The sequence below is a fragment of the Cheilinus undulatus genome, linkage group 15 (assembly GCF_018320785.1).
Source record: "Cheilinus undulatus linkage group 15, ASM1832078v1, whole genome shotgun sequence".
NCBI classification, from domain to species: Eukaryota; Metazoa; Chordata; class Actinopteri; order Labriformes; family Labridae; genus Cheilinus; species Cheilinus undulatus.
Genome location: NC_054879.1, coordinates 28,425,879 through 28,443,467, shown reverse-complemented (window position 1 = coordinate 28,443,467; position 17,589 = coordinate 28,425,879). Strand labels below are relative to the sequence as shown.

Genomic DNA, 17,589 nt, shown 5'->3' with positions numbered 1-17,589 from the left:
AGTTGGTAATGTGGGATCAAAAATTGGCAAAAACTGGGTTCAAGTAGCAAAATGGTTTGACAAAGGCAAAAAAATAGGTAGAAAGGGGGAATAATGGGAAAAGAAAGTAAGAATAATGGGCAGAAAAGTGGTAAATTGGATTTCAAAAGTAGCAAAGTGGTTAAAAGTGGCACAAAAAGGCTTAAAAGTAATGAATTTGCAAAGAATTCAGCTAAAATTGGCATTGAAGTGGTTTAAAAAGGGTTTATAGCGGCAAAAATGGGTTAACAGAGGCAACAAATGGCAGAAAGTGGCAAAAATTGACTGAAAAAAGTAGAGGAACCGTCTTGATATGTGGTAAAACGGCTTAGAAATGGTAAAAAAGGGTCAGAAAAGATGGTGTCAAATTAGGTGAAAAGTAACAAAAATTGGTAACACATGCAAAAAAAGGCAGAAAATGGCAAAAATGGTTACAAAGTGGCAAAAAATTTGCGGAAAGTGGCAAAAACTGACAACAAAAGTAGTGAAATTAGATTTAAAAGTACACAAAACTGATCAAAAGTGGTCAATATAAGTGGCATATCATAACTGGGGAGGGTCCGTTCTGTGGGTTTGTTGGGGCCCAGCCAACTCTGTGGGCAGACCTCACACAATACTGACACTTACCGGAGCTTTCTTGTCGATGGGCTTGATAACAAACTTCTTGTCGTTGAAGGAGATGTTTCTGATTTCACTCCAAGGGAAGCCGATCTTTGGTGACAACCTACAACAACATTTAACAACTAAAAAACAAAATTCTTAACTTTTAAACTCTGCAATTGTACAAAAGTGTAAAAAATGTCAAGAATTTAAAGTTCAACATTTTAAAGAAAATAAACAATTGCTAAAGTTTTGTTTGGGTCCATGATCAGCTTGTTTTAATTTGCTCTGTACAATACCAAAAGAGGGCGCTGTTGTCAAACTAATGCACTCCAAGGTCATCAGGGAGCTGAGAAAGTCTTGTTCATCTCTTGAAAAGGTAAAGACAGCAACAGTGAAGGAGAAATCTTTACTTTAGTGCATTTATTACTCAATGATCTAGTCGTGTATTTGTATTTATAACAACTGACATCGCTGACAGCTGCTTCCCCCTCATTTTCTCCATCTTCATTTTAAGATTTCAGTTTTGATAAAGTTCTGATCATATCTGACAGATGACAATATTTTCCAAAACAATCGCCTCTAATTAAGCAACGGCAACTTGTGAGCTCTTGTAACACTTGACAGTTCAACCAATCAGCATTTTGTGTTGATTGATCATTAATGAGTTAAAACTGTTCAACTATTTAGAAGTAGAGCAGCAAACTGGAGAAAAAAAACTATGTGCTGCTAGATGAAGAGCATTTCCCACTTTGTTATCATCAAGGGACCTCAATTACTGTTGAAAATTCATGAAGAATGAAACTGAAATGAATCTTAAGTACATGCCACAACTTCACAAGTATGTCATCTTTATGTGTGTATTTGTGAGTTAGTTACTTGTCTTCGTGCTCGTAGATGTTGAGTCCCAGAGCGTCGACCCCGAGCCACAGCTCTGTGCCCTTCTTGTTTTTAATTTCAAAGTAGTTAACACCGTACATCTCCAAGTCCTGAGCTATCTTTAAGTACTCCATCATCGCATCCTCCCTATACACACAAAAACAAAGACAGACATATAAGCAAGATATGCACAAAGAGCCACAAATCCACTTAATAATCAAGCTTTTAAGGTCTGTTACACCTGCAAACATTATAACAGCCAACAAATGTAAAAAAAACACGGATGTAATACACTTCCATCAATGTAACAGCAGTTGCTCACTGCAAACTTAATAATAAAATTCCCACCAATGTAATAAGTATGACATTTGCACAAATTTCCCACAAAAGTAGTATGATCAGGAAAACTAAATGTTTGTGTTTACAGCTGCCAGTGGGTTCAAGTCAGCTTAAGCTCAAGACCACATCAAAAAACAGTCATGGCAAATTTTGTTCTCACCATGAAACAGGATGATTTTTTTTCCAAGTCTTTAAACACTTGTAGAGCCAATAATCTTGGCACAAAATTTAGACTGAAAAAAGGAGAATCACTTTTGGAAAATTCTGCAACATCTAAGAGGTTCTTCTTGACTTGAGCCCCCAGAGGGCGTTCATCTCATCCAAATATAAGTAATTTCACAGATTGAGAGCAGACAAAAACAACAACAAACAACAACAAAAACAATCTCCATGATTACGTTTTTTATATGTTTTATATGTTGTGTTATTATGACGTTTGTTGGAAGGTAAAAATCATAGTAATTTTTCACGTTTATTATATGAACGTGAAAACTAAACGACTATGGTCCTTGTGTGTTGTAACCTTTTCACACCAGCCAGTGGTTCTAAATCAGCTTAAGCTCAAGTTACTAAAAAAAACATTGTCACGGCAATTTTTGTTTGCCATGAAACAGGAAGTTTTGTTTCAGAGTATTCAAACACTGGTAGAACCATGAATCTTTGCAGAGTAGATAAAAATGTGTCAAACCAGCTCTGAGGATATTATAAATAACTTACAGAAACACTGTTAAGCCTGCCACTTTTATTGTTTTCAATAACTTAAAATCCTCATCCACTCAAAATTTGTTTTTGAGTCCCAGGAAGTTTGCCCCTGCTTGCCGGCTCTCTATGAACATTAAATTACTTATATTTGGATCAAATTAACGCCCTCTAAAAATGTAAGATAAGAACCCACTGGATTATGCAGAATTTTCCAAAATTAATACCAACACTTTCACTGCTTTTTGCATTCAAAAACTTTGGGCAAGGATTCATTGCTCTACCCATGTTAAAAGACTCAGGAAAAACTTCCTGCTTCATAGTGAACATAAAATCACCTAAATTGCATTCTTTGGTATGGCTTCAGCTTAAACTGACTTGAACCATTGCCATTTATAAAAAGGATACAACAAATTTTAACTTTTCATGTTCACATTACATTTGTAGGAAGTTAATACAAATTTGAGAGACTGTGATTTTTAACCTTCCCATAAACATAATAAATCCCTGTGAATGTCATAGTTGTTATGGAAGCAGAAGGCAACTGCTATTACGTTTGTGGGATTTTTTTTATGTTTGTGGGATTGCTACATTAAAAACTGCAGATTTATGTTATACTTGTGGTTTATCATGTTGGCAAGCGTGACGAGATTTTAAAAACATTAATCATCAGTATTTACCTGAGCATTCCTCTGTGCTCCTCGTGCCACGTCTGTATTCTGTCCTCCCATTGCTCCTTTGTTAGTTTGTGCTGCTCTAAAACTCTGCAGGACACACATGCACAAAGACATGAAAGAAAAAAGCAACAAATGTACTGAATTTCTATGCAACTTCTAACAGCAGCTCTCTTAGGTTTGATATAGCCAGGTGAGTGGAACAGACAGTCTGCACTGATTAAATTGTATTCTGTGTGTCATTTGTAGAGGAAAATCTTAACAGAGTAATATAATGTACCACAGGGAGAGGCAGGGAGTTTCTCTACTGGAATGTTCATGATGTTTGCATACTGACTGTACCTCTGTGGCAGTAGCCGATCTGAAGCCAGGTATCCCGGCTTGTGGATGTCTTTACTGTAATCTCCGTATTTGGCCTGTACAGCGTAGGAGGCCACCAGCACAGCTGTCTCTGGAGGACAGTAGTTCTCATCATTCAGAATGGCCTCTTTAACCTGCAGGAAGGAAACAACCATTAACACAGGGACACGCTCATAAACTTCAATCCAGATGATGTAAAAAACAGAGACCACATCTGCCAGTGAGGAGGGTAGTCAATGAAATTTATTAAAATGAATGTAATACTGGAATTTAAGTACAAATACAAACATGATTTCTCAAATGAAAGGAGCAGATTTCTCCAAAGCTTCAGAGCTAAACACAAGCAGACATTTGTGACAAGATCTAGCTTCCACACAAGACAACAGCTGTGAACTGAGCTGCATATCACAGCTCATTTTCAGGCTAAGGGGGTGTTTCACATTAGGGACAAATGTTTCCTACCATACTTGAGCATGATCACTCCCCCTTCCCTTCATCTCTGCTGGTCTGCTTTCACATCAGTGACATTTTTGTGTGCCTGAGCAAATTTATAGTGTATGTATGCAGTTCTATACAGTAGGTGGAAGTATGCCTTCATGTTTGTATGCAATCTCCCAAAATGAAGAAAGGAGATGCAACCACTACAATCATTCCCTCCGTAGATAACAGTTTGTGCTCAGTATGGACAATGTAGTCTATCCTGCTCCAGTAAATGTTTTTCTTTTATTTCTGAGACATCAATAATGACCACATTCCTATCTACACATCTGCTGTGCAGCTCAGAGGAGAAATAAGAGTCATACTACACAGATGCAATGGTTTTAGAGGAGATGAGGAACATTTAGAATTGCTTTTACATGTCTACTTGCTGAGTATCCCATACTTGAGCACAGTTGCATTCACATCTCTCATGGATTGTGCTTGGATACACATAAATCATGCCTGAGACTTCCTTTTCAAGCAGACTTGGGCACTGTAGCAGAACACGGTGCACTTGAGTTCAAACTGATCAAATGAATTAGACTTTGGGGTCAAGTGTACTCAGCTCCAGGCCCAGGTCCCTACTGAATCCACCTCATGTTGGTCTCATTTGGTTAACAAAGAACAGACAAAACTTGGCAGCTAGTTTAACATTTCAGTACCTGTAGGAAGAAGAGTTTCTGGGTGATCTCCTGAATGAGCTCTTCAGAAACGTCCTCTGGGAAAAACTTTGCTCTGAACTTAAACTGCAGAGGATTCTCCTTCTTTACATCCTGCTGGGTCACCTGCAGAAAGAACATGCACAAACATTTCAACTATAATCCCCAGCCATTGCATGTCTCCCCTAGTATGTAAACATATGAATAAATCTTTAGGAACTCAAACTGTGACATCTCTTAAGACAAGATTACAGAGGCCTGAGATTTAAGTTACCATCAAACAGAATATTGAGGTGAAATTATGCACACTAGTTCACTTCTAAAGCTTTTAGTATGATCGTCTCAATCCAGGAGGCTTCCATCGCCACATGCCATCATGTTTTAAAGATGCGGAAATGCACATATTTGCACAAATATTTAAAACAGGATTAGGAAAAATATGAGCAGGATGTTTTGGAGTGGTTGTCTTCACAGTGTCTCACCTTCTTGTTGAGTTTGAGCCACGTGATGTAGCCCTTACTGTCTGTATACTGAAGGCCGAAGAACCAGATCTCCCTCAGACCCACTGTCTTCACCACCTGAAAAGGCAGCAGCGGTTTAGATGTAAAGCTCTCTGACACGTGCTCACAACACAGGTACAAACATTTCAGTTGACTTAAGAGTCACAAAACACAGTAAGGATGTATCCAAGGGTTACCTGTCCTTAATTTAAAATAGTCATAAGGTTAGACAGACAAGTCAAACAGGCTACCCCCCTTCTCTCTTTTAATTTCAGAAAATAAAATGCACTCTTCAAAATGCGATCTCTTGAATTGATATGTCTTTTGTCTTACTTAACTAGAATTTTGATAAAGATGGTCAAAAAGTTTTGGCAAAATAATACGGTTACACTCATGCTAGACCCAGTTCCCCCATACGATGCCAAAGCACTATTGCTTTTATTGTATCATTCATACATAAATCATCATGTCATAATACAACAAACAAAGGGTTTTGTTTACAAGGAGCATGGTCTCAAAAGTCAGCACAAAAGAGTACAGCACAGAGAACGTGACAACAACCTTCCTCAGTGACACATGTCAGATACAATTCACTAATAACATCCCTGGATCTCTTTATCCGGACATGACAGATCGCCTGCTTCATGTCAATTGCATGGGATATATTTCACATCCATCTGGGAAAATGGAAAGGGTAGATCCTTTTAAAACAGACAACTTTATTTCGGTCAGGAACACTCTCCTCAAACATCTAACCATTTTATTGCAAAATGGATATACAGTTTTACTTGGCAGAGAAGCCTTTGCTCTAAAGATGCTCCCTGGATTAGTCAAGCATATGGATAGATACATATATGACAATGTGTACTGAATACAATAAAATTAGTTCAAAAGCAATTCATTCATAGTACCATGAATCCCAATATGAGGGTGCAACAAGCTTTATGCCATGAAAGAGGAGGCTGGGGTGGGGGGGGTTAACCTTTGCCAGCAGCAGCAGCAGCAGCCTGGTGCTTCAGCATTAATGCAAGCAGGGATTAGTGAGAAGTACATCATATTTAAATACACCGCTGTGTTGAGAGAAAGAGTGGTGATTAGCTGTGGGAGCTGGAAGGTGCCATACTGGTGTAATGTCACAACCAGCATTATGAAAGAGTGCTATGGTCCTGCATGTCTAAGTGGAATGTAGCCTAAGTGGAACTTTTAACTTTGAGTTTACTCTCTGTACCTTTTGTGCCTCTGCAACACCTTTAATGCAAATGAATACCACACACTGGGACATCAATATTAGGCTATTGTGGATGCAGTGTCTAAGGATGAAGGCATGGCTGCAATGACTGCAAAACTTTGATAAAGCACTGATATGGAAATGCAATATGTAAAGGGCTCATGTTATAGTGCATAAATCCGCACAGATTAATAGCAGTGTGGTATCTCATACTGAGTCTGCTTAATAAATGCAAAGGGACAATTTGTGGAGCTAAACTAGCTTATTCTCTCAAGATTCTTTGGGTCTTTTCCTTTTACCGACTTCATCCTCCCTCCTCTCTCCCTCATACTCTCATGCTTTGTTGTGTACAAACTGTTGCCCCGTTTACAGACACAGAGACAGACACAGAGAGAGTCCCTGGGGGGATGAGGACACTTACTTACTCAGACCCTAATGTGATTTACACAGTCAATACAACAGCATTTACCGCCATGTAATTAACTCTCCCACACTTAGACACATCAAGTCATGCTCAAAGAAACATATGCCAATGTGTACAAAATAATCCCAGCCATAAACAAAATAACACCACTGAAACTTCCATACAGACACTTAAAAATCCACTCAAACATGTGAGGCCTCTGTGGGTTTGGGAAAGTGGTCTGGATGCTGAGAGCTCAGCATGCAGATGTGGTGGAGAAGCCTCAGAATGAAGATAAATGATTTGGGAATACCAGGATAAAAGAGAAAGAATAAGTGGAAGAGAAGAGAGGAAAAGCGGCAACATAAAAAGAACAGAAAAAGCTGTTTTGGAGACGAAATGGGACTCTTCTCTTTGATATAAAATGAATTTTAAAGTGTTTGTGCTTCTTGTCATCAAAGAGCTATCGCACTGAGGGGGGCTAACATGCTACTACTGACGTTAGTGAGATTAAAAAGCTTTTCTGTGTCTTTTATCATCCTGCGTGTGTGAGCTTCCCAGCGCTTATACTTAGCTCAACAGCCTTTTTTTTCCAATGGCTCCCTCTTTTAATTCATGTGAATCAGAAGTGTTTAAAAATGAAAACAGGACCGACAAACCACTCAAAGGCTGCCTCTGGCGTGGCTCATTATCACAGAGCTCACCATTCACGGCCCAACATGTGAGCTCCTGTTCTGTATTAACCTTCAACATTCATAAGTTTAATAGAAATAGGGAGCAGTGACTAGGGGGTGGGACAAGCAGCAGAATGTTGCCAGCTGAATCTGTTTTGGATAAGAATCCTGAGACATTTGCATCACATTCAATATCATGTTCAATCTTCATTATCTAAGAAGCAACTGGAGGTTTTTAAACTTCATGAAATGTTAGGGATACACCAGTGCATCAGTTTAACATTGCTAGAAACCTTGCATGGCCGATGGATTGTCCAGATTCCATGTCTGTCATCGCATACATCCATCTTGCAAAGCCTCAAGCAGATACTTTTGGTCCCGGTTAGGGACTGAGCAGACCAGTCTGTGTCATGAGGAGAAAGGGTGGATGCTAAGGCTGCTGGATCATGCCAAAAATCCCAATCAGGGTTATTTGGATTGACACTAATATCACCTTTATTAAACAAGATTACTTGTAGATTGTACAAGCATTTATTAAATACTTGACACTTAAACATTCAAGACACCTAGAAGAAAAGTAAGATAAAATATATCATAATAAAAAAAATGTTTCTGAGATAGTGCTCATACACTATTGTGGTCAAAAAAATAATAAATACTTAGAAACTTAGAGTACTGACCAGGTTTTTAAATCCTGGGTTGTGATCATAGTTTATTGAGAGGGTTTTTTGCTCACATAAAGGTGACGGCCTGTAATATTTCTTTAAGTCTTGGTCAGATAGGCAGTTGCAATATAAATTGCGACTGAAGTCGTCTAACCTTCTTGTTTAACCAACAGCATAATGTCCTTCATTGAATCTCACTTTTCAAACTACCATGCCATGACTCCCTCTGCTCCTCACTTAAATTTAAGTGAGAGTGATGACAAAATCTATTATTATCTTGTTTTCATGTTGGTGAGAACTCATGGAGTAATGGGTTTCCTGAGCAAGGCAGTGTGGTATTCCCTGTATCTTAATAATAATAATAATAATAATAATAATAATAATAATAATAAAATAAAAATATAAAAATAATGATCATAAATACTATTCTAAGATAGTATAATACTAAGATTGCATTTCTATGATCACCTTTAAATATGTTATTTTTTGCTAATGCTAGCATTACAGTGGTCATTGCTTCATCTTCCAAGAGTAATACGACTTCAATGCTGTAATAAACTAACGCTGGTCTTCTTATAATAGGGTATAGTCTTTATTATAATATTAATGATTAATGCTGGTCTATTATGATTGACTACCCTTCCCAAGAAAATGTGACAAAAGATATGATGAGGGTTCAACTTTTAACTCTTGATAGGTATGCAAAACTTAAAGAGAGTGCATTAGGCACATATACACCAAATACTGTACACTATACATGCACTCACTGAATATTGAAAAAATAATAATAAAACAATTTCTATCACTAAACTGACAACAATCAACCAGGATGGACTCCATCCATCCTGTATGTTAATATTAACAATGCAGAGTGAGAAAGCAGTGTTTGTTTACATTGAAATCAATTGTCATGTATTTGTCTCATACTTTCAGACTTTTGTGGTTCATTTATATCAAATCCTCAAACTGTAATGACTATGAAACTACCATCTATTGTGCAGCCCTGTTACATAATTTCAATGAAGCATAGCTGCGTGCTTTCCTTGTGCACAGAAGCAGCATGTACCTTATCCTCATCTATTTTTAGTTTATGATAGACACATGAAACTCCAGTGTCATCCACCAGTGGAGTCTGAACATGACTTCTGCGTCTGCCAGCTCAATCTTTCTCCACCTTCTGTCACCTGAGTCTAGTTCCCAGAGGCAAAGGTGACGTGATTACTATAAATGTCTTCTTTTTCTGTGTCAAGATCCTTCAAGTTTGTTTAGTCCTCATTTTTAATATTGCTGACTCTGGATTGTCAGTTGTTTATAACAGGAAGACCAGGAAGTACACAAACGGCAAGATTAAAATAACGGTTTTAGTGTGAGTAAGACAACGATTGTCAGGTTAGGGTTGCATAAACTGATCTTATGCTCATCTTTAAATATGATTGTATGGTTTGACCACAGACAAAGTCAGCATGAAAAACAGAAACAAAGCTTCTCTCTCTCTTTCTTCCTCTCTCCGTGTCACCACAGCCCTCGACAAGCCCTCAGAGCCTGACATGAAACAATGCTGAAAGCTGCCCTTTTACACGAACATCCACTGTCTTCTCAGAGCTCCCAGAGCAAACAAAGAGTGCTTTGTCATTTCTCATGAAACCAGTGCTGACTCTGAGGCAGCCTATCACCCACTGGCACACAAACCGACTTTCATTAACACTTTTGATTTGTACAAACAATGTGGTTCTTTGTCAAAGGTCAAAAATTTCAGGATGAATCATCAAATTTAAAGGTGAATTATAACTCTCCTCTACGTTCAAAGGTGTTTTGAAATGTTAGTCTTTCAAATGTACCCATTAGAAATGGTTGTCTTAATGTATTAAAACAGTTGTTCTACACTGGTTCTCTGTCAGGGCCCCCCAGCACCTCTTTCACAACAACTCCTGTGCCACCCAAATTTCTCAAAATTTTCTATCATAACCAACTGGTTTTACAAGATACCGAGCAATTTGGACTTGAGATTGAACAAAGATGGAACAAAGAGAGATGGGAACATAACCTTCAAAATTAAACTACATGATAGACTTGGCAACAATTGAAAATTGTTTTGGGATCTTTTTTTTTTCATACCTATGAAGGCACAGCCTTTAGGACTATAGCTCCCATCCTCTGGAACAACCTCACTGAAAACATACGCAATGCTCCAACCTTGGACATGTTTAAAAACTCTTCAAGCACCACATGTTCAACACAGCTTACAGTCTCTCCTAAACCTGCTCCCTTACATACACTCTGTTTGTCTTTTGTGTTGTGTCTTGTCTTCTGCTCTTCTGTAAAGCGACCTTGGGTCTCATGAAAGGCGCTATAAGTCGTAGCTATTATTATATTACTTATTATATAATACTGTGAAAATTAAAAACTGTGTAAAGTACTTATTACTGTGTGCTTCTGGGGCTGTTTATACTATGCATTGATGACTTGTTTTGGCATTCAGATACAGAGTGGCTGTAATACAGTACATGCATCCACATACATTATCAATGTGTCATCAGTAACAACCTGAGATGAGAACTCACTTTCTCGCCTGATATGCAAATAACAGCCCATGCATTATTTTTATGCTGTCTTTATGGCTTGATATCCCAATAAGAATGAATGGGATGAACTAGCCACAAGTGGCTAGCAGTGCCATTTTGAACTCAGTTCAAGATGACAAGTTATGATGGGTTTGTGTCATTTGCGGACGAGCAGGTTTTTCTGACCACCATGTGAGAAACAGTTTCCTTTATCCATGCTTGTTGTTTAAAGACAGAGCTTTTTGGAAACTGAATGATCAGCTCTATATAATCATAATACCCTAAAAAGAACCACAATTCCCATCACTCTAACCAAGGCTAGACCAATGTAATTTAAGCTATCTTATTAGTTCACTAGTGGAGGAATACTGCATGTCAGTTGAATCACCAGTCTTGAATGTATGCCATAAGCATCTTTACATAACCAATCCAGTCTGGATGAAAGCATCTCCAGCCACCTCTGTGTGCAGTCTGAGCTATCAGATACCAAACTGTTTCCAGTCTGCATTGAGATACATCCACACAAAGCATTAAGGATCACCAATTGGTATCAAAATGACCAAAACACGTATAAATGTGCTGATGCATTGCATAAATGGGGTCTCTGTCGTACCTGGTCAAAGAGCTGTTTGCCTGTTGTGTTGGGCTGGATGGCAAACTCCAGCTCAGCGTCCATGGTGGTGACGCGCACATTGATCTGCAGGAATAAAGAGAACACAATTCAATGAAAAGACAGGTAAAGAATTGGACCTTGGTCATAAGTTCTCTCAGATCTTCTAAAGCTCTTTGGATACAGGCTCGATGCAAATTAAAAAAAGAAACAAAGAAGGAGTAAAACCAAAGTAAACATGCAACACTGCATGTATTAGTAAACAAAGGTACAATTTAAAGGGGAACATAAGCAAAAAGAAAATACTTCTCATAGAAGGAAACATCTTAAAGAGAGCATTTGAAAACAACAGAACAAGCTATGGTTGTCATAATCATTGATCGCTTGAAAATTTCAAGGAACTTTCTTCCACTTGACCATAGAGTCTCCCACATGTCTTTGGCTATTTGTTACATGCGCTTGCATTTCAAAATAGTGACAAAAACACAGTGGCATTCTGGGTAAAAAAATAAAACACTTCAAAAGTTTTCAAATGCATATGTTTTACCATGCCCATGCCCACCGAAATCACTGGAGGCAGATGCCACTACTACTGCTTTGTACCTCATATGACTCAACTTCAAAAATACTGAAATATCCCTTTAACTGAACTCCAGGGGATGTTCAGTGCCTTGAAATTTTTTGAATCATCTCCTGACTAATACTTTTCAATAACCTTTTCTCTGAGTTGTTCTTTTGTTTTCATGGTGTAATGGTTGCCAAGAATACTGATTCTAGTGACTGGACCTTCAAGACACAGGTGTCTTTATACTGCAATCACTTCACTCAGGTGATCCCTATATCACCGATTGTGAGACTACTAGCACCAATTAGCTGGACCTCTGTTAAATCAGGTCAGTCACTTCAAAGGGGGTGAATATTTATGCAGTCACTTATTTTACATTACATATTTTTGTTTAATAGACATTACTTTATAGAAACCTGTTGCCACTTTGAAATTGAATTTTTTTTTATATTTGTCAGAGCCAAATTATATTGACCATGATCACAGGAGACCTGAATGAAGTGTCCAAGTAAACAAATGCTCTTTAAGTCACACTTTACCGCATGAAGCTCACATTCTTGTGACTGTTTTCTCACTTTGCAGCTGTGCAACAAAAAGCTGCACTGCACTGCTGCCACTTCTCCCAATGGCAGTGAAACGTTTAATTATTTTACCATCATGAATAATTCAATATTATGCACCTCTACCCCAGCATAGCTTTTTTTTCTGCTCAGGGTAAAAGCACAGAATGCAGAAGAAGAGTGCAGGATGTGGAGAAAGGACTCAGAGGGCTGAGTCTGACAACATTTACAACCTCAATCCTACAAGAGGGAGACAAAGGAAAACTTCAAAATTCTGTCAAAACTAATAGAGATGTGATGTTCAACTATGCTTAAATGTCTTAGTAAGGGGTCCTTCAGTTCTTCTGAACCCCATCGGCTATGTGTTTGTCATTAAGACCAGACACAGCGCCCCCTTTGGGTGGCCTCTTTGATACCATACTATGAAACCAAATCAAACCTCAGTGATACCTGATTTGATACCACAGCTACAAAATTAGATGTCTTGGAGCCTCTAAATGGGGGTTTTAGTCAAGCTTGGTACCTTTGTGACACTATTCATCATTTCAGTCTGGAACACTTTGTCAAGAAACCACTTTGTCATGATTTGCCGCTATAAATTTTTCGTTTTATTAGCTGTTATTAATGTTTTGCTCTCATTGCTGTTATTACCTCCACCAAGGAGGTTCTGTGACCAGCTGCGTTTGTTAGTTAGTTTGTTAGCAACATAACTCAAAAAGTTATGGACGGATTTTGATGAAATTTTCAGGAAACGTCAGAAATAGCATAAGGAAGAACTGATTAGATTTTGGGAGTGATCCGGATTACCGTCTGGATCCAGGAATGTTTTAAAGGATTCTTTACTATTGGGAGATAGGGCTGAACTGCCTTGGTGGAGGTCTGCGCTCTACGAGTGCTTTTGTAGTTTATATTTGCAGCGTAGCTTTTCTGGGATTCCCCTGCCCTTCCACAAGCCCATGTGGAAAGTATCAAGCAGAATATTAATTAAGTCAGAAGCATAAGAAAGGAGGAGCTGGTGTGGAGGAAGGTTGCAAAATGGCTTAAAGAGGGAGCAGTAACGCTGAGCCAGACTAGAGCAGTTTAAATATGGCAGCATGAGTGCGATAAGCCAACAGCATGCTTAGGGCAGGTCACCTCGCCATCATCTGATGAGGGCTTGCGTGAGATCAGCTGATCTCAGTTTCATGGCAGCGCTCAACTCAGTGGCCTGAGAGCAAACCCTCCATTAAAATAACAGAGATGGAAACAATTTAAAACTTACTATGGAAGAATTGTGAAATACTAAAAACTCCTTGGCGCCTTTTCCCTCAGCTTAGGCTCTCTATAAGTTCCTGGAGTAGCAGCAGATGGGTTGCATTAATTCAAGTGAGCTGTGTTATTCACATCTTGTAGTAGTTGTGAATCCATTTTTTGCTTCCACTCACTTGTCATGCATTCATTTCGTTTTCATCTGTTTCATGAAAGCATCCATTATTTGTTTTAAACCCATTTGGACAACATTTATCACCATACACAAGATTAAATGCCCTTTCTCTTAACTGCTGCAGTATTTTTCATGCAATTTTCTTCTCTTTTAAATGCAGATGGTCTGTAAACCCAGGAGAATAGCTGCTTACAGCATTTTCTTTGTACTTTCTGATGACTCTCTGTGGATCTTCACGTCCCTTCTTGTCTCTCTTGTTCTTTCCTTTTATCCCTCCGATAAAGTACACAGTTTATTCACAAATTAAAAATTCATCCGTGGTGACTTAATTATAGATAACGTCTGGTTAAGGAAATGCTGCTGGAGCTGCTAAGTGGAGTTTTCCCAATAATTTTCCCTCTTAAAAGAGTCAAGTGAAAGCAGCTTCCTCTGCAGCTTCCTGGCAGAAAAATGAGCAGCGTAAACAGCCAGAGCCTTCTATGGAGGCTGGCTGTAACACTGAGAGCACGATGTGTGAGGAATATTTATAGATGTCTGATAGGAGGAAACACTCAGCTGGCACATAGGAGTAGTTTATAGTAGTTTCACTTGGGATTACTGTGCTGTGCCCATACTGGATTAATGTTGTCTCTCTAGAATAGGATATGCAACTTTGGCTAAAATGTTAATTGTGCTTATTCATCTATTCATCTTCTTCTTCCACTCATATGGGATCAGACCACAGTGGTAGGAGGCTAAGCAAATCAACTCAGATTCCCCTATCCCCAGTGACTTCTCCAGCTCCTAGACGATTCTGAGGCATTCCTAGGCAAGATGGGATAAATAACCTCCATCTAGTTCTGGGTCTGCACCAGGGTGTCCTCCCTGTTGAAAGTGCAGAAAAGACTGAATACAATCTGGCTGCAGACCGTCCATCTCTGATGACCACTCTCTCAGACCACTCATCTGAGATGCTGAAGATGTCAGAACGGACAAAAACGCTAAAACTTTCTGAATAAAATCAGATTAAACTCTCATTTAGGGTTAGGGAAAGGGTTAAGGTAATGATTAGGATACCAAAAGTTAGAAGTTAAAACCTGCTACGTAACTTACGTAACTAACGTAGCTGAGTTGGCTATGTGGCTACGCTGGTAACACAGCTAACGGTTAAAGTTAAGGCTAAGCTCACCACGCAGTTATGAAAGCTATGTGGACACGTTATCTATGTAGCTACGTTTGTTAAAACTTACATTGCTAGAGCTAAATTAGCTAAAGATAATGGAGCTTTGTAGCTAACTGAGCTACATAGCTAACCAAGCTATGTAGATAATGTAGCTAAAGCTCAGATCACAAAGCAGCCATGGATGCTATGTAGATATGTTATCTACGTAGCTATGTTTGCTTAAGCTTTTGTTGCTAAAGCTAACTTAGTTACAGTGGCTTATGTAGTTATGTTAATTACACAGCTAGCTACACTGTTAGCTTTAGCTACAGATAAAGCGTACAGCTAACAAAGCTAAAGTGAGCCATCATTTGTCTAAATACTTCTAAAATGTTTTTTTAAACAATTCATTCTGGGGTTAGACATCCGACATGTTTTATTTATGAGATATTTCTTAGTAGGCCTATGTAATGTTTGCAATGTGGTTATGTGATGAATTTAACTGACAGGATCTATTTATGAATAGTTGAATTTCTTAAAATAATCTAAACTGGAAATATACTGGAAAAGTACAGCACTTCCTTCCTGAGATAAAGGATGTCACAGATGACTGGCCTGTGAGAGTTGCTGTCAGAGATGTATGGTCTTTAGCCAGACCCCCCTAAGACGGCCTCCACAGGGACATGTCCAGGAGATGACCAGATGCTCCCTTAATCACCATAACTAGCTCCATTCCGTGCAAACCCTGTCTGGATGAGGCCACCACCCTCCTGAAAATTCTTATTTTGTATCCACAATCTCATTCTTTCAGTCACTCCCTAAAAATCATGACCATTGGAGAAGGTTGGAGCAAAGATTGTCAGGTGAATCAAAGGCTTTACCTTACATCTCGGCTCCCTCTTCACAACCATGGTAAAATACTGCTGATGCTGCACCAGTCCACCTGCCAATCTCACAATTCCTTCATAATTACAACTGTATTTTGAATTGTTTCTGCTGAAAAATATAGATCTTGCTACTGAATGAGTGCCAGGGCTAGACTAGGACAAAAAAAACTGCACAACAACCCTGAACAATCAAACATGACGCAGCAGTGGCCTCCTAAATACATCCACTGTTCTACTGGCATTTTCCAGAAATGTTCATGAGTGAACTGGGTCAATAGTTTTCTTCTGGACTGGGTTACAGTGCTGGACTCACACACATTAGAGGTGTTAAACAGTTTACTGCACTGTTCTTTGCTGCAGTAAGCAAAACAAGCTGCAGTGAGAGCAAATGCCACTGTCCTTAAGAAACCCTGACAGCAAGGGGGGCAAAGAGAGAGAGAGAGAGAGAGAGAGGGGGAGAAACACAGAAGAGAAGGAGGTAACAGTGCAGCCTGTATTTTTACTTGTAACCTCCCTCAGGCATGCAGCAGTAGTGTGTGTTAGTGGGTGAGTCTATGAGACAAAGACTGACAGACAGATAATGCCTGAGGTGACCAGAGTGCATCAATCAGAAGAAACCCTCAGTGAGGAAACACTAGACTCACAGACAGCTCAACTGACCTGGAAAATACACCCAGACCAGACGCACAAATACATGCACATACATGAACATAAGCATGCTCTGCAGACAAAAGACAAAAGCTCTCTACCCCCAACGATGCTCTCTGAATGCACACAAATACACGTTAATACAGCATCATGCACACAAACACTCGTGTTTTGCAGGTTTTCTTCCTTAATTTTCAACATCTAGCCACTTATTAAAGATGCAGCTGATTAAAAAATTGAATTATTTACATGTATTTATGGATTTTTGGGGGAGAAATTTCTACTCTGATCTCTTTCTTTTGTCTGTGATATCTCAGACATCACATCACTGTGACTGATCTACGTCAACTACATGTCACTTGAGGGTATTTAAACTGCCTGTGTCAATGTTTGCAGATACTTAGTGTGTGTTCTTGAACTTCAACTTGTGAAGACCAAATGTCCAACCAAACAGAAAGAAACTTGGTCATGTTTCAATTAAAGATGCCCCAACTGATCTGCAACCAATCATTAGCATCATATTTCATTAAAAATACATGTTTGGTGGAGTGAAGTTATTTCATCTAGTAATTGATCATCAAAACTGATCACCTATCATGGGTATAATGTGATTTATAAATGCATAATATTATAGGCATGCCGATATCAGTGTCATCAGATTTGGACATTTCCACCAAAAAAAAAACAAAAAAACCTTATATACTATAAACTATATATCAGCCTTAAACATCAACAAAAGTACAGAGCATCATCAGGTATAGATGGTTGCTGAAGGTGCCAAGTGTGAGCCCTAAAGACTTTGAATGAAGCCCCAAACATTAAAACATTTGTCTCTACTGCTTAACTTAGCCTCTTTGTGCACAGAAGACACTTGGTGTTTCTTTCACAATAAAAAGGTGTGTATATATATATCATTTTGGCGTCAGTATCAACAAATGGTTTTAGAAATATGGGCATATTAAATATCAGCATAAAATAACACTGTGCTTCCCTTGTGTTAGTCTATAGGCTCATTG

At 38.7% G+C, this 17,589-nt stretch overlaps 1 protein-coding gene across 3 annotated transcripts in view; it reads right to left on the bottom strand.

Annotated features, from left to right (window-relative positions):
- LOC121522733 (radixin) overlaps positions 1–17,589 on the bottom strand; it is a 67,855-nt gene that overhangs the window by 6,380 nt on the left and 43,886 nt on the right. For all 3 annotated transcript variants that reach the window (XM_041807360.1, XM_041807362.1, XM_041807361.1), the window contains exons 3-9: positions 11,353–11,436; positions 5,191–5,286; positions 4,712–4,834; positions 3,552–3,703; positions 3,216–3,299; positions 1,498–1,644; positions 646–742 (exon numbers count right to left, since the gene is read on the bottom strand). In XM_041807360.1, the coding sequence (XP_041663294.1) occupies positions 646–742; positions 1,498–1,644; positions 3,216–3,299; positions 3,552–3,703; positions 4,712–4,834; positions 5,191–5,286; positions 11,353–11,436 (783 nt within the window). The remainder of the gene's footprint in view (positions 1–645; positions 743–1,497; positions 1,645–3,215; positions 3,300–3,551; positions 3,704–4,711; positions 4,835–5,190; positions 5,287–11,352; positions 11,437–17,589) is intronic.